The following is a 20,455-nucleotide window of genomic DNA, read 5'->3' as shown; positions in this document are numbered from 1 at the left end:
GCGGGTCTGGAAGAGAATAAACCAGTCCAAGGGGCGGAGTTTGCGGGGAGTGGGCGGGGACATCTGTAAAGCGGTCCTCAGTAAGGAGAATAGGGGCTGAACAACGGTGAAAGGGTGGGGCTAAACAGAAGAGTGGGCCTCAGGAAAGAAAGGGCGGGGCTTTATATGGACCTGGAATGTGTTGGGCTGGGGAGAAAGGACAGAACTAGGAAAAAACGACGCGAGACTGAAGTAAAAGGGCGGGGCTTGGAAAAGGTAAAGGGGCGGGGCTAGAGGGAAGGGGCGGGGCCAGGTTAGGGTTACCGGGCGTGGCCAAAGGAAAGGGAAGGAGCTTGGGAAAGGCAAAGGAGCAGGACTGAAGGGAAAGTGTGGGTATGAAGGCAGGGGCCGAATCTGGGGAGGTGTAGAAGGCTGGTGGGATGTGAAAGGGCTTGTGTATGGTAAACTGGGAACCCCTTAGGGTTGGTAGAAAATGCATCATGGCTATGGGTGGGGGGTTGGAAGACCGTCAAAACAGACAGCTGGTTTTAATATGACTGGGCCACTTAGTAGCCGTATGAACTTAGACATGTTGTTAAGTTCTTCCTACTTTAAATTCCTTATTTATAAAAGGGAGATCGAAAACTATTGTCAGTTCTTGGGGACTTTGGGGAACTTGGGCGCTGGGAGGAGTCCACTTGTTAAGCAGTACTTGCTCTTCAGTTTTGCCATCCAAAGAACAGCATCGAAAGGGTCTTCCAGGGTTTGGGGGCAAAGCCCAAAACAAATGGAAGTTTCTGTTTTATCTTAATGCAAACCTTGCATTCAACTCAGTATAATGTATGTGTTTTCATGTACGATGTTTTTTGAAAAATATCCTAATACAATTGACACTCCAGGAAGATGTTTGCTGGTGAAGATCTTGGGATCTGGAGTCGAACTGATGAGTTCTCTTCAATAAGTGAACCTCTCTGAGTCTCCATTTCCTGATGTGTAAAATGGAGATAAAGTATAGTGCTTACCTCACAGGATTGTTGTGAGGATTCAATAAGAATATGCTTGTAAATCACCTAGATATGTAGTGAATTCTCAAAATATTAGCTGTTTTTATTATCCTTATTAAAAGATTCAGAATAAATTGATCAAAGCAGAGTTAGAGTCATTGTAAAGCTGACCCTTTTTGAGGTCAGGAACCCCACTGAAAACCTGACAAAAGCTATGGGCCTCTCCTCAAAAAAACATGCACACATACAAAGTTTCACTCATTTTTTAAAATGTGTTATTTTTGAGAGAGAGAGAGAGAGTGAGAGCAGGTGAGGGATGAACTGAAGCTATTTTTGCTCACTTCTTTTGGTGTGGCCCCAGGACCTGGGTCCCCTAGTCTCCTTCCCCAAGAACCACGAGACAAAGGTGGAGTAAAGATCAGCTTTATTATTGGCATGAAGGCAGGGAGGTGGTGACAATGCCAGGCCCTTCTGTGGGTGAGGGGGCAGAGGGCTCAACCAGCCAGCACTGATCCCCCAAGCTAGACTCACTGAGGTCCAGGGCTCCAAGTGCCTCTGGCTTTCAGCAAAAGCAGTGGGTGGGCAGGCAGGCAGACTGCTAGTTATTGAATAAGTGGGCTCCTCAGGGCTGTTCTGGAGCTGGGGTTGGGCTGGAGTTGGCAGGAGGTGGAAGGCGAGGCTGGATATCCCTGGTGCGCATATAGGACAGCAGCTGCTCTGGGATTTCAGCCAGCACGTCCTTGGCTAGTCGGGCCATACTCAGCACCTGGTTTCCGGACCGGTCAACATAGTCTCGGAAGGGGACGAACTGGGACAGGCACAGACAGTCAGGTGTGGGTAATGGCCAGGGAAGAGAGGAGTGGGAAGGGAAGCAGTAAGGGGGTTTCCTCCTTGACCCCTAACATCTCTTTCCAAATATCACATTAGCTCTTTCCCTCTATTTTGGACAGCTTTCCACATTTACTTTCTCCCCACCTCCTTTTTTTCTCACCTTCTATTTACCATCAGCCTGATCCAGTTTAGCTTCATGCAGTACTGACACTGCTTTTGCTAATGTAATAGTCCCTCTGTTCCCAAATCAGTCCAGTGGGCAATAATTGTCAGTCCTCATCTTGCTTGACTTCTCTTTAGCTTTTCATTACATTTGACCATAATCTTCCTAAACACATTCCACTCTTGGCATACCACACTCTTCTGGATTTTCTTGTTCCTTTCTGGATGCTCCTTTCCCCAACCCCATTCCTCTAGGTCTACCTGATCTCTAAACCTGGTCACGTCTCTCAGTTCTCTTCCGGGGTGATTTCATACACTTCCATGACTTTCAAAACTGTTCTCTGACTCCCAAATTTATACATCCATCCCTGGCCTCTTTGTTAAGGTCCAGAGCCATGTATTTAATTGCCCATATTATTATATCCATTCACTTGTCTTAGATACCTCAAACCCTAAGTGTTCACAACTGAATTCTGGCCCTTTCTGCCAAATCTTTTCCTCCTCCAGGTTTCCCCTTCCCAATCAATGAGACTATCACTGACTTAGTTGCTCAAGCTAGAAAACAGAGTCATCCTTGAAGCCCTCCTCACTCCCCATCACCATTTAATCAAAGCATAAACTCTTGTAAAATTTTCTTAATCTTTTGAACCTGCTTCTTGTCTCCATCCTCACTGCTTCCATTCCTGTCCAGATCCCTATCCTCCCCTCTGCTACTTCAGAGACTTCCTTACTAACAGTACCCGCTGCAGTCAACCCTCCATGCAACAGAGATCCCCTTAATGCAAGTCTGACCATTTCAGTCCCCTATGTCAAATCCTCCAAGAACTTTCCAATTTTTTAGAACAAAACTCCAAATCATCACCATGACCAGCAAGGCCTTGGCTCCCTCTTCTTCACACTTACTGGGATCCTGCCACCCTGGCCTCCTGTGTTTTCCATGTTTGGGCTAATTCTGCTGAGCCTCAGGGCCTTTGCATGTGCTGCTCCTCTACCCTCCTTTAGGTTTCAGCTCAAATGTCATTTCCTTATAGAAGCCTTTCCTGACTATCCTACTAAGTCAGTCCCTGTTATAAGCTCTCATAGTGGCATTTGCTGTTCCTCTGGAGCACTTATCATAGTCTAATGAGATATTTAACTGTTGTGATTATTATTGGTTACCTCCACTAGAGGGCATGGGCTTTGGGGATATCCTATACTATGGATCCACAATGGCTATAGCAACCTGCCTATTCCTCAAAAAGAATATGTTCAATGAAGGCAGGAAGGCTGAAAGCGTAACGGGAAGAAAGGTAGGTGAATAAGAAAGCAGTAAGGGAGAGTGGCTGCCAGCTTAGCCTCTCCTTCTCACTGTGCCTTTTGGCTCCATGACTTCCTCTCCCCGGTCAGGTCTACCTGAACGATGTCCCGCTCTGCATAGCGTCCCCTAGAGGACACGCGCACGTCATCACCATCCAGCTCTTCCATTGCTACAGAGAAGACACCTCTCAGCTGATTGCCCTTTCCCACACCAACCCATACTACCCCCTTCCCTGTTAGCTCACTTTGGAGTCATCATGAGAATATTTAATGGTTGTATTAAAGTCCTAACAAATATTAGGCATTGTTATGGAATTGTTATTATGCCTTCCCATGCATTCTATCCTCCCAGGAACCCCAGGAGGGAAATATTCGTATCAACAGCCTCAGTTATAATAAGGAAATATGTACAGAGAAGGTCTGTCACTTGGTCAAGGTCTAACACAAGCATCCATCTTATCTTTTTTTGTGAGGCGGGCCTGGGTGCCCAGATCCTCCCCTATTTTCCCCAGTTCTTGGTCTCACTCATGGACACCCTTCCGTCCTACTCACCTTCAAACATGGCTGGTCCCACACCAACAATAATGATAGACATGGGCAGTGAGGAGGCCTGTGAGGGAAGAGTTGAATGGTTGGGGTGAACAGTCATAATGATGGAGGTGACTGTTGGGGACAATTCTCTGTGCATGTATCATGTTTCTGCACATCTTGCAAGCAGAGGCAGTGATTTCCTTTGTTCAAGATTATCTTTTCAAGGATGTCTGCATATCAAATAGCCTTGAAAGATATAATGTCTTCCTTTGGAGCAAAGGGCAGATTTGTGTACTATTCAATTTATAATAAAGTATCTCACACTGGAACAAAGGGCAGATATGCTTACTGCCCATTATGAAAGATTCAGATACCCTAAACTCAGGGTTTCTATCGTAGAATGTCTTCCATTGTGGGTGCAGCTGTCATTTGGCCCTCTTAATATGATCTTGTGGGAATTGGGACCTAGATTCAGAGCAAATGCTGATAATTGAGCTACTGCTATCACTGAGAATAACAAAGTCCTTTGTCTCTGATCCAGGAGTCTTGTGTCTTCTGCCAGCATCCATGAAACTGGTAGACTAATTTGTTAGCTTGCAAGTAGGATAAAATCTCAACTCCTTCACAGTTATTAACAGTGACCCTCCCTGGCAAGCCCTCCTCCTTAAACTCACACTGACAATGGCCTCCTTGGTCTGCGTCATGTCAGAGATGACCCCGTCAGTGATGATGAGCAGAACGTAGTACTGGGAACCATCAGAGATCTTGGCTGCAGCCCTGGTTGAGAGTCCAAGATCAGAATCCAGCTGAAAGTCCAAAGAGGCCAAGAGAATTCCCTACCCCTAAAATTTCCACAGCCAGTGTGTAAGCAGTGGGTAAGGACTGGGGTTTCTAAAGCCCATGCTCCTTCTCAAGACCTGGATGCCTGCCTGACATCCCTCTAGTAACATTTATGGAGAACTTATTATGGTAGGTACTGTGTTATGATAGGCACCAGAGGTACACAATGAGAAAAAACAAATTCATCCCAGCCCTCTCAAGGGAGGGCATTAATCCCAGAGTCACAGAAATAGGTGTAAAATTACACTTGTGATAAGTACTGTGATGGAAAGGGACATTGCTATGACAGTATCTAGTAGGGGATCCTGACATGGTCCAGGAGGTCAGTGAAAGTTTCTTTAAGGAAACAATGTTTGAGGGTGAAGGAGAGGTTAAGTGAAGGAGGGGGATCATTCCAGGCAGAGGGAACAGCATAGACAAGGGCCCTGTGATGGGACTAAAGGAAGCCCACCCTGTCTGGAGCCCAGAAAGTGAGGAAAGCAGAGTGGACCTTGTGGCTGAGATGGGGCAGGGGCCAGACTACACAGGGCTTTGACAGCTCATAGAAAGATTTTAGGGCAAGACCAAAGGCTGAAGGCTGCCTTTCTTCCCTTTCTCACTCATTTCTTCTTTCTTCCTTCTCCCCTCTGCTGGCCACCTCCCATTGCCTATGCTTCTGGGTCCTTAGCCAGTCTAAAAACTGCTCCAAGCTTCTTTTCCTTCTCTCACCATCAATCTTTGAATCCAAGATTTTTCTATGTGAAAAGGACTTCAGACGTCATTTAGTCCAGTCCACTTATTTTACATATAAGAAGAATGAGACCTTTGGAGAGCACAAAGGTTCTGTGTGGGTTGGAAAGGACCGAATTACACTATCCAATAAGGTAGCCCCTAGCCACATGTGGCCATTGAAATTTAATTAAGTTAAAAAGAATTAAATTTTAGGTTCCTTTTTTACCCAAGCTACATCTCAAATGCTCAATAAAAGAACCCAACTAAACCTAAAGCCCTGAGCTCTTGATTCCTTCACTCTCCATTCCAGGCCTGTTTTTTGGATGCTCCTCCATATACACTGTATATTCTGGTCATAAATACACTGTTCATTGTTTCCTGATCTTGCCCCTTTATGACTCTGGGCTTTTCACATGTGGTTCCTCCTGCCAGGCCTACTCTGTATTCTCTTATAAAAACTCCAACTTGCCAAGCTGAGCAGTCCTCTCCAAAAGTAGATCTCTCAGACTAGGTTATACCCTCCTCTCCCTCTGCCTTCTTGGATACTGTCAACCAAGATGGGCTGTCAGCCCTTCCACATGGGTTTTCACACCCATGAGGGTACCAGCATGTGTAGGGAGAACCCAAGGCTACAGGATACCTAGAACATCCATTCTACTGTATGATCTGGTGCATAAAGCTAGATGACTGTAAGTATACTTATAACACCTTTTTTTGGAGGTGCCTGGGTGGTTCAGTTGGTTAAGTGTCTGACTCTTGATTCCAGCTCAGGTCATGATCTCATAGTTTGTGAGATGGAGCCCCACATCAGGCTCCATGCTGACAGCGCTCAGAGCCTGCTTGGGATTCTCTCTCCCTCTCTCTCCAGTCCCTCCCCTACTCGTAGGCATGCTTTCCCTCTTGCTCTCTCAAAATAAATAAATAAACACTAAAAAACCCCACCTCCCCCCATCCAAATTAAAGCAAACATGGACACAAGAAGAGAATGTAAAATTTGCATGAATTAAGATAAACATGTTGTCTTCAAAGACATTTTCAGCCAGGTTGCTTTCAGCTGTGCCCCTAAGATTCCCCTGGGGGAAGCAATTGCTTGCCTTTGTCAACAGGCAACTTGCTGGAAAAGTCTGGGAAGCTCTGGCCTATGGAAAGTAATGATTTATTTATATTTCTGTCTCCTGCACCAGGGTGGGAGCTCCTAAGGGCAGAGACTAGATCTGATTCATCTGTGAGTCTCCAGTGTACCAGCAGAGAACTGAGAATACAGCAAATGTCCTTTTAATAGTAATAATGACAATAATAGTAATAGCTTACACTTATAGCAGTTATGTGGCAGGCACTAAGCGCTTGACGTATATTAGTTTAGTTAGCCCTCACAACAATCCTATGATATTTCAATTTTTTAAGTGTTTTATTTTATTTTAGAGAGAGAGAGCATGAGTGGGAGAGAGGGGCAGAGGGAGAGAGAGAATCTTAAGCAGGTTCCATGCAGAGCCTGACACAGGGCTCTGTCCCACAACCCTGGGATCATGAACTGAACCAAAATCAAGAGTTGGATGCTCAACTGACTGAGCCACTCAGGTGCCCCCCTACCATGATATTACTATTATTATTCTCATTTTACAATGGAGCAAATAGGCATAGAGAGGTTCAGGGTCTTGCTCAAAGTCATACAGCTAGTGAGTGGTAGAGCAGGTGCACCAAATTAGCTAGTTTGGCTTCACAGCCCACATTCATGCTACATTGACTCTTTATTGAATGTTTATTGAATGAATGAATGAATTAGTGAACTAAGATAATATTTAAAAAATCTGTTTAATAACAACAAAAAATATGCTGAGGCTCCAATATTCAGTGAAAAAAAATCAGTAGTGAAATATTACATGTAATTTTTTAAAGTTTATTTATTTTTTTAGTAATCTCTACACCCAGCCTGAGACTCAAACTCATGGCCCTGAACAAGAGTTGCATGCTCTTCTGACTGAGCCAGTCAGGTTCCCCAACATATAATTTGACTGCATTTATGGATTCATAAGGAAAATCCTGTCAAGAACTACATATACATCCACATTCCCATGGGAAGTATTTTGGATGATTTCTTATTTCATTTCTCCATCCTTGAAATTTTCTATAGCAATGCTATGTTGCTTTCATAATTAAAAGAAACTATTATCCTCACTATGAATCACATAAACAATCTTTATTAGGGAAATGGGAAGTGTATAGACATAAATATCCCTGAAATCCTTCCATTTGTATTCTCTCTCTCTCTCTTTTTTTTTTTTTTTTTTGGTTAATCTTTTTACTTTCAAGCTTTCTGAGGTACTTTGTTTTAGCTGGGTCTCCTCTATTCAGCATATCATAGAGTTTACTTATTTTTTAGCCATTCAGAGAGTCTTTTTCTTTTAAGAGGTGAACTTACCCAATTTTTAAAAAAATGTTTGAGAGAGAGAGAGTGTGTGCGAGTGGAGGGAGCGGGAGAGAGAGAAGAGAGAGAGAGAGAATTCCAAGCAGGCTCCATGCTGTCACCACAGAGCCCAAAGCGGGGCTCAGTCTCACAAACCATGAAATCATGACCTGAGCCGAAACCAAGAGTCAGACGCTTAACTGTCTGAGCCACCCAGGTGGCCCCCCAATTTATGTTTAATGGTATATGTTTGGTTTTAGTTCTGTCATTTTATTTTATTTACATTTTAAAAAGTGATTGTGATCTCAGGGTTTTGTTTTTATTCTGAAAATTTGGAGTTACTCTTTTATTTTTAGAAGTTACTTTCCCATTTTTTAATCTACCATTTATTGAGCACTTACTATGGGCCAGACACTGTGCTCATAATTCTTACTTTGTTATCTAATTTTAACCTCCCAATATTCCTATCAAGAAGGTGTTATTGTTAGCCATTATTGTGGCCATTTACAGGGAGAAAATGGGGACTTAGGCTAAGCTGCTTAAGGTCACATGGTTAGTGAGTGGTGGAGCCAGGATCACTCCCAGGTCTGATGCCAAAGCTTGTGTCTTAACCATTGTGCTATAGGACCATCTCTCTTTTCCCCAAACTTGAGGGCTGAGTTGTTGTTCCCAGAGAATGGAGTTGGGGTAATTTGTTGACACTGTCTGTGCATCCTCTTTACCGCAGAATAAGGCATTTACCTCTTTATTTTATATATTTTTAAATGTTAATTTATTTATTTTGAGAGAGAGAGCACACGCGCATGCGTGTGGGGGAGGAGCAGAGAGAAAGGAAGAGAGAGAGAATCCCAAGCAGGCTCTGGGATGTTAGTGCAGAGCCCGATGGGGGGCTCAATCTCATGAACCCATGAGATCACGACCTGAGCCAAAATCGATAGTTGGATGCTTAACTGACTGAGCCACCCGGGAGCCCTAGCATTTACCTCTTTATACTAGAGCCTGGCCAACAGTGAAACTTGTATCCTTTCCCCAAAGCCCAGGTTAAGCCAAGAGTGGTCTTGACTATCCTTGGGAAGTCAGTCCCCTATTTGGGTCCCCTCATTCCCCCCAAACCCACCCAATTCCCTTACCTGGCTACCTGGTTGATGACAGGAGCAAAGTAGGTGGGCCCATAGAGCTGCACTGTGCGCAGGCTCTGGAAGTAGCTCTCCAGCACGCCCTCGATGCCTGCACAGTTGGGGTCCTCATCATTGTTGTTCTGTCAGGGAAGATGCCTTGTTGGGCTGAGCCATGCAGGGTAAACCCAGGAGTACTCTGATCCCAGCTCACTCCTTTTTCCGATTACTCTCATGCTCCCCTCCAAACTCCAACCCTGCTCCCCTCCCTTCTCTGCCACCCTCTCATGGTTTCCTGGTCCTCTGCGGTACTTGATCCTTAGAAGAAATATGAAGAGAAGAAAATCACCAACATGAGTGGGCCAGAGGCCAGGGCATGGAGTTTAGGCTCTGGTCTATACTATACCAGGGGGAACTGGTGGGAGATCCGTCCTTCTGGAGGCAGCTTGGCTCCAAAGCCATAGGCTGGGAAGAGCTTGTCACTGTCATAGTCCTGGATGATTTCTCCCACTGCCTTGAGGGCCATGGCGTAGGCGCTGAGTTGGTAGGGACTCATGTAGTGCAGGGAGGTGGGCTGCAGAGGATTCCCTGTAGGGACAAAGGACCCCCAGCCTCATGGTCACCTTGATCACTTATGTATTCACCTGTCTGTGTATATATACAACCACCTATCCATTCACCCACCCCTTGTACTCCCTCGTTATTATGCCCAAATCATCCATATGTTCGTTTATCCATCTGTCCACCTACCAACCCCTCTATCTATCCATCACTTTATCCACTTATCCACACATCCATTCTCCGATCCACCAGATATAAATCCATCTTTCAATCTACCAATCCATCTCTTCTACCTGCCTTTCCATTCTCTTATTCAATATACACCCAAATATCACCCATCCATTCATTCCTATTCATTCCATTCATTCTGTCTTCATATGGATTCATCCACCTGTGCACTCATTCATTGCCCTATCTACTTACCTGTTATTTCTCCAATGTAAACATCTGTCCATTTGTCCACCCGTGTACCCATTCATGCATCCACTTGTCCAACCTATTGTACTCACTCCGTAACCCATCTACCTACTTGGTTTGTTCATCTGTTTGCCCACCCAGTCATTACTCAGCCATTTATCTCTTCATTTCTCCTTACACCCCTATTATCTCCCATCCATTAATGTACTCATCCACTTTTGAGGTATCTCTTCTTTCAACGTTTTTGATTCATTTACCCACTTATTTTCCTGTACCCTCTGCCCTCCCTGCCATTACACTGAATAATCTCCCCCCAAAACTCCTGTCCCAACCTGGTTGGGCTTTGCCTCAAGCCTGGGCTTCCTAGGTAGGTGAACTTTTATCTCCAGGTGAGAATCCAGGCCAATCCCTAATGACTTCCTTAGAATTCCTCCACACCCCATTCTCCCATCCATGCCTCACCATTAGAAGCTGTGAAGTCAATGGCAACTGTGAAGTTCAGCTGTGTCCTGTCGGGGAAGTAGATGGATTGAGAAGTGAGGGATTAATACTTATTATGCCAGGATTTCTCAAACACTAGTGTGCATATGAATAGCCTGAGGATAGTGCTAAAATGCAGATTCTGATCTGGATGGTCTGGGTGGAGCCTGAAATTCTACATTTCTAACAAACTCCCAGGTGATGCAGATGCTGCTGGCCCATGGAGCACATTCTGGGTAGTAGAATTAAATGCCTACTGTGTGATAAGTTTATGTAATTTATGTAATTTAACTTAACCCTTACTATAGCCTTGAAGTAGTAATTAATATCTCCATTTTGCATAGGAGAAAAGTGAGGTTCAGAGAAGCAAAGCACTTTACCCAGGTCTGCCTACCACTACTGAACCAAGTGGAATGTCCTCTTTGGTCTGTTTGGGTTTTCCCTCTCTCTTGGCCTCTCCTTCTTGCCTGGCTACGATTTTTATCTGGATCCCAGTCAGGTTACTGGGGTCATCTTCGAAGACCACTGGTCTGGCATCTTCTCAGGGGGCACTGGAAGCTAGGCATGAAAGGCAGCTCCATGAAGAGAACTAAGATGGGCAACACTATGCATTTTGCAGAGCACTTTATAGTTTGCCAAGTGTTTAAAAGTTTATTTCCATGGACCCTAAACATTCATATATTAAAAAACTGAGGCTTAGAATTGGGAGTAACTCAATGCTGAACAGAACTTGGCCTGTGACTCACCCTCCCTTGATGTAATCAACAAAAGTGAATTCAGAGTCCACAGAGAAGGAGAGCAGCGTCACCTGTGGGACAGAGAGGCAGCCCTGCCACTTTGGAGTGGGCAGTTGGGTAGCAGAAGGCAGAGAGGCACATGATTCCACCTTCTGCCCCACACCCCCCACCCTGTCCAATTTCTAAAATGGCAAAAAAGAGGAAGCTGTCAGAAATAGATTTGGATTTACAAAAATGTATTAAATTGGGAAATACAACTTAAGTTTAAAAAAAAATTCTGCAACAGTAAAGTTCAAACAATTTTTCTCAAGTGAGAAACCAAAAGATAAGCTTAAGTGGTGCTATCTTGTGCCCAACATTACTATATTCAAGTAATCTGTGCCAACAGCCCTCCTGTACCCCCAACATTTGTCTGTGGGAATGGAAGCAGAAGGATCTAGGGAGGGCTAGAGCTTTAGGGAGCACTCACAGTTCCTGAGTTGACATATTTCTTCTTCTTACATTTCTTCCGAGGGTTAAGTACCTGAGTGAAAAAGATAACAGTGATGGTGGGAAATAGAGAAAGAGAGCTGTAGACTGAGAACACTGGGATGGAGGGACTGGGAAACCTGGACAAGGCTGGAGTTCTCACCTCATACACTGTGAACTGGTTCTGGGCCTTGCTCAGCTCCCGGTAGCTGGTGGTGAACTCACCAATGAAGTCATGGCTGCAGGGAGGCCAGGGGTGGGTGAGCAACGGCTACTGTTGGCTTGGAGCCAGCCCTGAAAGTAGTCTTTTGTTCCCAATATCCCCTCTCTCTACTTGAGCTGCAGGGCACTGGGGTTGGGGCCATAAGAGAGGCCAAGTTAAGGGGAAAGAGGGAAGAGGTGTACTCAAGGTCTTGGCATCTATTATTACCACTCACGTCTCACAAGGCCACTTTGGGTTCCTGGTGAATGTACTATGTATTATAGGAAGGTCTTTGAATTAACTACAGGAGAAGACAGTACTATGTGGGGCAGTTCTACCTTCCATCCCGGTCCCAGTCATACACATCAATCTTCACTGTTCTGAAATGCAGGAGATAAATATAGGTTAGGTGTGTACAATAAATCCTAGATGCACCCCCACTTACTTAACCATAAACAAATCATCCTCCAATATGCCCATCTGTTTTTCCTTCAGCTATCCTCCCATTAGTCCATCCATCCTATTTATTCATTCATCAGCCCATGCACATACCCAGCTATCTACTGCCACTGCCACTGTTTCTTTTACTGCTATTTGTACTGCTATTTCTGTTTTTTTAATGTTGATTAGTTTTGAGAGAGAGAGAGAGAGAGAAAGAGAGCACTAGTGGGAGAGGGGCAGAGAGAGAGGGAGACAGAGGATCCAAAAAGCTGGCTTTGTGATGACAGCAGAGAGCCCGACATGGGGCCTGCACTCATGAGCTATGAGATCATGACCTGAGCCGAGGTTGGATGCTTAACTGACTGAGCCACCCAGGCACCCTTGGTGTTACTCTTCTTTACTATTTGTTGAGTGTTACTATATTCTAGGCATTGTTATCAGTACTTTCATTGATTGTCTCATTTAATTTAACAACCATCCTATAAAGTACTATTATTCTTATTTTTAGATAAGAGGTACAAAAGACAAAAACTCGACTAAGGACCATAACTAGTAAGTGATTAAGCTGAAACTTAAAACTCAAACATCTTAAAACAAAAAAAACAAAAAAACAAAAAAACCCTCAAACATCTTGGTTCCAAACACTTTGTTCCTAACTACTATGCCTGAGTCCTCCTGTGTGTCCATATATCTGTTACAGTACAGACAACCATCTATCTATCCATCTAGACATCCACTTACCCATTCATTTGCCAATCTAATTACCTATTAACACCTATCTTTATCTACCCATATAACTATACATCCAGGCTTTCACTGACTTACTGATGTATGCAAGCATCCATCTGTCTGTCCATTCATATATCTAACTAAACACCCAACCATCTGATGTCTGTCCATCTGATCATCCATTCATCTATATAGCCATACATTTATGTACCCATCCATCCTTCCACCCACCCACTTACTTGTCTTCATACTGTCCATTTATTAGCTCATATGGTCAGCCTATCCACCTACTTATTAATCAGACAATTCATCCAATGATCCTTCCATCCATCTACCATCCATTCATCAATCCACCTTTCACTGTTTGTTCTCCTGCTTTTTCAATCATCCCTCTGCCTCTCTAGTCATGTAACAATCTCTCATATCCCATCCATCTACTCATTCATTCTTAATCCATCCATCATCTGTCCATCCACTGATCTGCCCATCATTCCACTTATCCATTTATCTGTTATCCACTCATTCATCTCCCACTATACTGACACACCAAGCCTCTTATACACCCATCCATATACCCATCCATCCATTCACCAGTTTACCCATCCATCCAACCATCCATCCATGTATCTGGTTTTTCATTTGTTCATTTGTCCTTTCATCTACCCATCCACCCATCCATCCTCCTGTCCATCTATGTGGCCATCCATTTGCTTCCCCATTTACCTATCTCCATGCCCCAAACTCTGTCTTGCCAAACAGGATCCTCCAAAACTATTGTTACTTCTGCCATCATTCTGGGGCCAGGAACCCCATTCTCATACCCTTGTTCCCTTAATCCTTAGCTTACGCTGAAGCAGACCTGTCATAGTCTCCATTGCACAGTGCCCGCACAGGGATGCTGAAGGGTTGCCACACAGGATTCAGTGTGTTTTTCACAACCTCCGTCTTGTGGCAGATGGTGAACCTGGAGAGGAGCAAGAGGACTGGAGCCTGCATTGGGGGTAGGACTGAGCCCAGAGATAGGTCCTCATACTCTTGGAGATCCCTGGGATTTCCCCACTTGTTAAACACATTTTGTCCTCTGCCTTGAGTGAATTCTGGGCTCAGGACCCAGTGGAATCTAAGATGCCCCACATCTAGCCTAAGAGCCATAATGGGCCCATGGCCACAGCTGGGGAGGGGTAGGTGCCACTGGAGAAAGCATTGACTCACGTGCCATCCTCATTGCTCCTATAGAACACAAGGAAGGGATCTGATTTCCCAAAGAAATCCTTCTTGTCCAGCTTGTTTGCACACAGCTGCATGGTGGCAATGTCCTAGGGATGAAGTTTGGCTTGTTGACATCCAAATTGTTCATAGCTTCAAACAGTCCACTAAAGGGGGTTTGGGAGAGAAGGGAGCCTTGTGGGTCTAGCATATGGCCCTTACTGACCCGACAATTGCTAAGCTCCTCTGCAGTCAGCAATATGGTCCCACACTTCTTGCCTGGTACACCCCTGGAAGCAGAAAAGTCCTCTTTGTGAGGGGAGGGAGAGTAGGCAATGAAGATTGGGGAAACCAATCTGGGAGTGAGTGGGCCAGGGATTCAATATGCAATTTACTGACAGTCCCCTAAATGTATCCCCTTCTGTCCTGGGTTTTTCCTGGTGGGGAAGGCCCTGCCTTTGATTGGGAAGAGGGTCTAAAGTCTGTAAGGAAGGGGCTGCTGTGGCCTAGGTGGACATGTTATAATGGTAGCTTAGGAAAGACATAGGATTTGGAATCCTGAGTAGGTTATTTCCCCTTTTTTGGTCCTAGTTCCCTCTGCTATGAAATGGGAATAATTCCCACCTCTCAGGGCTATGAAAAGATCTGAATGAGTACATGGAAGGACAAGCAATTGGGAGGCTTTATTGATATTGAAGGTGGTGATACTTCTCAAAGCAGACCTTGGTATCTACCATATGCCAGGCACTGTGCTAGGTATGAATTGGCCGGATGGTACTCTCCAGTTCTGGTAGACTCTGCCCTCAGAGAGCTGCCAGTGGAATGTCAAAGCTGACAGGCAAGTAGAGTGTGATGTAGCAGTCCTGAATGAGGGAGAGGAATTTCTATCCAGACCTGGGCAAAGGGCTGTTCTGTTAGATCAAAGATGGTGTGATTTCTGAAGAGTGAAATAAATGTGAAGAGTGAAATAAAAAAGACAAGGGCAGCCTTATCCTCTCCTGACCCAAGAAGGGATCCTTCCATGCGTCCTGGGCACATACCAGGACACACCCATCCCCGATTTGCCTTGGGTATCCAAGTGATCAGGGGCCTTGCTGATATGGGCCTGTGAACCCTAATTCCCCAAAGGGATCCAAAGTATGGCAGAGAGAAATCTAGGTCAGGAGTGTCCTGGGTGTAAGTCCTGACTCCAACTTGCTATGTGATTTTCATCGTTTTTAACATGAATGTTGAACCATTTGTTTGGCTCTTTCGATCTTTGACTCTTTGTGCTTTAAAAAGACAGAGTGTGAGGAATACAGGGACTCTTTACCTACACATCCAGGACCAAGTCTCTGATCCTCAGCTTTCTCTCTGTTCTTTGCCTCCTTAATGTTTTCCCTCATCCCCTTGACCCAATGTGAATTCCAGTCAGTGATTATAATAATCACTCCCCTGCATTCTACCCCTTATCCATTGCTCTTCTGTCACTTCAATATACTTATTTGGCAGAACCACAGCCCTAGTTAAATACAATTCTCTGCCTAAGCCATACTGCACCCGTGCAACTAAATGTGGCCAGAGGAAAACACAAATCTTGCTAACTGATCTCATTTCTTCTTTTACATTTTATTTATTTATTTATTTTAAGTAATCTCTCCACCCAACATGGGGTTTGAACTCATGACCCTGAGATCAAGGGTCACGTGCTCTATTGAGCCAGCCAGGTGTCCCTAACTGGTCTCATTTTAAAGCATGACCACAAACCTCAAGAGGGTCCTTAATCATACTTCACTCTCCAGTTCTGCTAGATGGCAGTTTCACTCCTCTTCTCTCCTCAAACCTGGAAAGCCTCCTCCTCCCCCATCCTCACTCAGCCCATGACCTTGTTTCCCACTTCACTGACAAGACTAAAGCAACCAGATGAGAATGTCCACGGACCTCCCACCACACCTACCTTGCCTCCAGTATCTTCACCCACGCAACTGTTGCTATAAATGACTATCCATGTGCCTATTTATCCCTCCACTGTGTGCTACATTCCACACACTCTTGCCGGTGCATGGACAGCATTCCAGTAATTCTCTCCTTTTTAAATTATGTCTATTTTTCAGTTTCTATTGGATCCTTCCCATTAACATACAAATGTAGTATAATTTTTCTCATGTTAAAAAATGCAAACCTATTCTGACCTCACTTCCTTTGCTAACCACTCCTCCTTTTCTCTTCTCTTTGCAGCAAAACCTCTTAAAAGATTCCTTGACTCTCATTCCTGTCTTCCATTCTCTTTTAAACCTCTCCAACTAGGCTGTCACCCCCACCTCTTCCTTCAGAACTTCTGATCTGGAGCAGCATTTAACATGGCTTGTCACTCTCTCCTCAATACACACCTTCACGTTGCCTCCAGGATAATACCCCCTTCTCTTGGTCCTCCTCTTACTTCCTTAATGCTCCTTCTTAGTCTCCTTTTTTAACCATCTCATTTATGGCAACTCCATCCTTCTAGGTGTTCAGGCCAAAGGCCTTGGTGTCATCCTTGACTCCCCTTTTCCTCTCACATCCATATTCAATCTGTCAGGAATCATGATGGCTCCCCTTTCAAGTTGTATCCAGAATCTGACCACTTCCCTCCTTCACTGCTACCTTCCTGGATTACTGTAATAGTCTTCCAGTAGGAGCCCTGCTACTACCTTTGTCCACCCAAGGTTTATTCTCAATCCAGCACCAGCTTCATTCTTTGGAAACATGGTCAGATCATGTCGCTTCTCTCCTCAGAGCCTTCCACTAACTCCCAACTCAGAATAAAAGCTAGTCTTTACAGTGGCTACAAGGCCCTAAACTATTAACTCTCCAATCTCACCTCCTCTTCCTCCTTGCTCACTTGGCTACCGCCACACTGGCCTCCTTACTGCTCTCTGAACATATCAGGCTTTTGCACTGGCAGCTTCCTCTGCTTTCCACCTCCAGATATCTGCATGGCTCACTTCCTTACTTCCTCCTGGTCATTGCTCTGAAGTTACCCCTCCATAAAGCCTACTCAAGCACTCTGTTGAATATTGCAAGTCCCACCCACCCAGCATTTCCGATCCTCCTAATTCTGCTCTACTTTGCCTTTTTCCCATAGCACTTAAGGTCTTCTAATATGTAATTTACTTATTTATTATGTCTATTTTATACAGTTTCTTCCCCTCTTCTATAATATAAGCTTCTTGAGGGTAGGAACCTTTGTTTTGTTCATTATTACAACCCAAGCCCCTTGAACAGTGGCTGACATAGAGTATATGCCCAGTAGTATTTATGGAATGGATAAGTTCCTGGTGCCTAGCACAGGGTGTGGCATACAAAACATGCTAATAAATACTTAGTAAGTGAATGTAATGGAAATTCCAGGGGACTTGATTTAGTGAGGGGAAGCTTCCTGGAGGAAAAGAGCTTGAAAGTGGACCTGAAAGGTAGAATCAGACTTAGAAAAAGTGAGGAGAGAGGGACAGAATGAGGGGGGGGAGAGAGAGAGAGAGAGAGAGAGAGAGAGACAGAGGTTGAGAACAAGACATGTCTTGCCTGAGACTGACTTGAACAAAGCCCTGGGTGGAGATTGGTCTTTCCTGGGTGGGGGTGGGGTGGGGGAGTGGGGGAGGAGGTGATGGGGAACCACTGAAAGCTCCCAACCAGGGAGAATTCCAGCCTCCACTGCTATTGGGTCAGCAGCATCTTTGGGAGGAAAATTTGGAGGCACCCACCCTTCCCCAGCACCCCTTCTGGTTCAGCTCACGTGAGGGGTCGCTCTACACGGCTGCCCTGGCCTCCGATCACCTCTCCCAGAGCCAGGAACGCTTGTCCAAGGAAATCCTGCACCAGGACATGGAGTCAAGAAGGCCGGGAGGGGCCGGGGTTGCAGAGTCCCAGCCCAGCCCTGGTGATACTGCTGCTTGGACGAGGGTGTTCCAAGGTGGCAGAATGCTAGAAGTATTGTCCTGTCTGTGCTTTAAAGGAGGAATCCCCAGGCCAGCTTTGCTGCTTGGTCCTGCTGCCAGTTTAAACTGCTCTCCACAATGCCATCCCACACTTCCCCTTCCATTCCACACCCCCGCCCCATCCCACAGCCAGCCCCGTTCAGCCTCACCTTCTGTATGTCCGAGAGGTGGCGGAGAAGGAAGAGGAACAGTGAGTAAAAGGCACAGGCGGGACACCATGAGGCAGGAGCAGGAAAGGAGGGCCAGGAGGGTGGGTTTGGGGCCAAGAGGGTAGAGTTGGGGTTGAGGGATAGGAGAATTCTAAGGAGGGTCATTTAACACACTGAGTGCCTCCTGTGTGCCTGGCCAGGCCACCAGGGGATGCTCTGCTCGCTCACCGTTTTGGAGATGTTGGTTTTGGAGTCAACATTGTACCTGGGAAGAGAGTGCAACCAGCATAAGGCGGGGCTGGTGGGAGAGAGCTGGAAAAAGGGGTCAGGTTTTGAATACTGGTTAAAATTTTGGGTGGAAGGAGGGAGTGACCTTGCATCCGAATTCAGTCTGGATCTCCTTTAGGGCATCACGGTCACAGAATCAGGCCTGGGGCAAGGCCAAGACTGGGACCTGGTGGGGGTGGAGTCATATCACCGGCCGGAGGGGCCTAGATGGAGCCTGAGCTAAATTAGGGAGCAAAGCTTTGGGCCCAACCGGATCTGGGGAATGGATTTGACCTAAGGGCAGAACCAAGCTAGACCTGGGGACTGAGCTAAAACTAAGGTAGAGGCCTTCAGAGTGGGATCCAATGGCCTGGTGGAGGAACCAGGCCGGGAGTCTGGCCGGGGAGGGGTCTGCCAGAATTTCTCCTGGATCCAGGCTGGGGAGCGGTCCAACCCCGGAATCTGGGCAGGGCTTACACATCAAAGCGCAGATTTTGTTTTTCCTCAAAGAAGTAGTCGAGGACGAATTTGCGCACGAAGTCTGGGTTTAACGTGTTGTCGATCACCTCTGTCCGTCCGAACTGAATAGAGGGTGGAGGGAGAGTCAGCATGGCTCCTGCAAGGGGGCAGGTGATTCCCCGGGGGCTGCTCTTGGCTGGGAGAGGGCTCTAGGACTCACCTCTCGCCATTCCTGGCTCGCCCGGCTCTGCGTGTAAAGCACCACCACTGCAGGCAAGGGTGGAGGTGGGGAGGGATGTCAGATTGGCTTGAACCCCTCCCCGCCCCTCAGTCGCGCCCAGACCCCAGTTCCCCCTCCCGTCCCTGGCGCCTCCTACTGGGATCGGACTTGGAGAAGGTGTCGAGGTCCAGCAGATTCCTAGAGAAAGAGAGACGGAAAGAGGGTGGGTCATATTGGAGCCCAGTGCCTGGACTCTGCCCCGGTTGGACTCTGCCCTCAGTTCGGAACCCCGGGGAGGCATGGGGCTCAAATCGCATCTCCCTCCCTCATTACTGGTGGGTGGGGATGTGAGGGGGAAGGGAGGCCCCCCCTTGTCAGCACCCTGGACAGCACCGGAAATATCTGCTCAAGACCCGTGGTGTATGCATCCACACTGTCTTAAAGGGCCCAGGAAAGAGGGTCAGACCCAGAACTTTGTCCTCCTGAGGCCCAGATCCTACTGGATCCCTGTGACCCGTCCCTTGAACCCGGAGGCTGAACCCTCTTTTGCGGGTGGAGCTGTCTAAAGAAACCCCCTCCCCGAACCTGCCAGCGACTCCCCTAAGTCTGAATCAGATTTTCCGGCCGTGAAATCTTCTTTCCCCCGGGGTCTAGCTCTTGTTGGCGCCGAGCCCCACAGCCGATTGGGGCAGGGATAGTGCCTACGCCCTCCCCAGCGTGGCCGCTCACCGGCAGGACACGGTAATTTCAATCTTGGTGGCCGGGACGCTGCGCTCAGAGGCTCCGCTGAGAGACATGGCTGGTCGAGTGGCTGGAACCGCGGGAAGCTGTAAGACAGGGGCCGCCGGGGCTAGGTGCGGCGGCAGCGGCGGGGCCGGCCCCTGTGCCGCCGCGGCGGCGGCGGCGGCTGCACTCTTTCCAGCCCTGCTTGCACTCCCGCCTGTCGCGCCTTGACTGTGGCCGCCGGCGGCAGTGACTCCAGATGGCTACATAGCCCCGCCCGGCCTTGCGGGTGGCCCCCGCCCCATTGGAGCAGCCTCGAGCCTGCCGGGAACCTAACCCCGACCCCAAGTCCAGCCCATACCTTGGGAGTCCCTCCCAGCGCATTTCTCCCTGGCGAAACCCAAAAAACCTTTGAGAGCTGTCCGCGGTGCTGAATGGTTTGGGGCACCTGGTGGGCGTTGGGGACGTTTCCTCTTCCTGAACTGCTCCCTGAACAATCTGCTTCTCCCCCTTCCCACTTCCGCCCTGCTTTGGTCTCCGGATAGGAGGACGGTACATTTGTTCTTACTA

General features: G+C 46.7%; 1 protein-coding gene and 1 long non-coding RNA gene across 2 annotated transcripts; one reads left to right on the top strand and one right to left on the bottom strand.

Moving 5' to 3' along the window:
- Positions 1 to 302: 302 nt before the first annotated feature.
- LOC122203524 lies at positions 303 to 3,791 on the top strand. Its single transcript, XR_006195225.1, has 3 exons — positions 303 to 372; positions 3,144 to 3,265; positions 3,363 to 3,791. It is a non-coding gene; the product is annotated as an uncharacterized LOC122203524 (long non-coding RNA).
- Positions 1,391 to 20,017, bottom strand: CPNE9 (copine family member 9). Its single transcript, XM_042910446.1, has 20 exons — positions 19,892 to 20,017; positions 19,320 to 19,360; positions 19,163 to 19,209; positions 18,961 to 19,064; positions 18,445 to 18,481; positions 17,866 to 17,942; positions 14,341 to 14,404; positions 14,121 to 14,224; positions 13,768 to 13,872; positions 12,077 to 12,118; positions 11,700 to 11,775; positions 11,538 to 11,591; positions 11,078 to 11,139; positions 10,314 to 10,360; positions 9,280 to 9,461; positions 8,889 to 9,016; positions 4,478 to 4,580; positions 3,825 to 3,882; positions 3,369 to 3,442; positions 1,391 to 1,791 (listed from the first exon to the last, which is right to left on the bottom strand). Exons 1-20 carry the CDS (start codon positions 19,957 to 19,959, stop codon positions 1,606 to 1,608), a joined length of 1,659 nt encoding a protein of 552 aa, XP_042766380.1. The 5' UTR covers positions 19,960 to 20,017; the 3' UTR covers positions 1,391 to 1,605.
- Between the last annotated feature and the right edge of the window lie 438 nt (positions 20,018 to 20,455).

Source organism: Panthera leo, chromosome A2, assembly GCF_018350215.1.
Source record: "Panthera leo isolate Ple1 chromosome A2, P.leo_Ple1_pat1.1, whole genome shotgun sequence".
NCBI classification, from domain to species: domain Eukaryota; kingdom Metazoa; phylum Chordata; class Mammalia; order Carnivora; family Felidae; genus Panthera; species Panthera leo.
The sequence above is the reverse complement of the archived record's forward strand: the minus strand, read 5'-3'. Positions and strand labels throughout refer to the sequence as shown.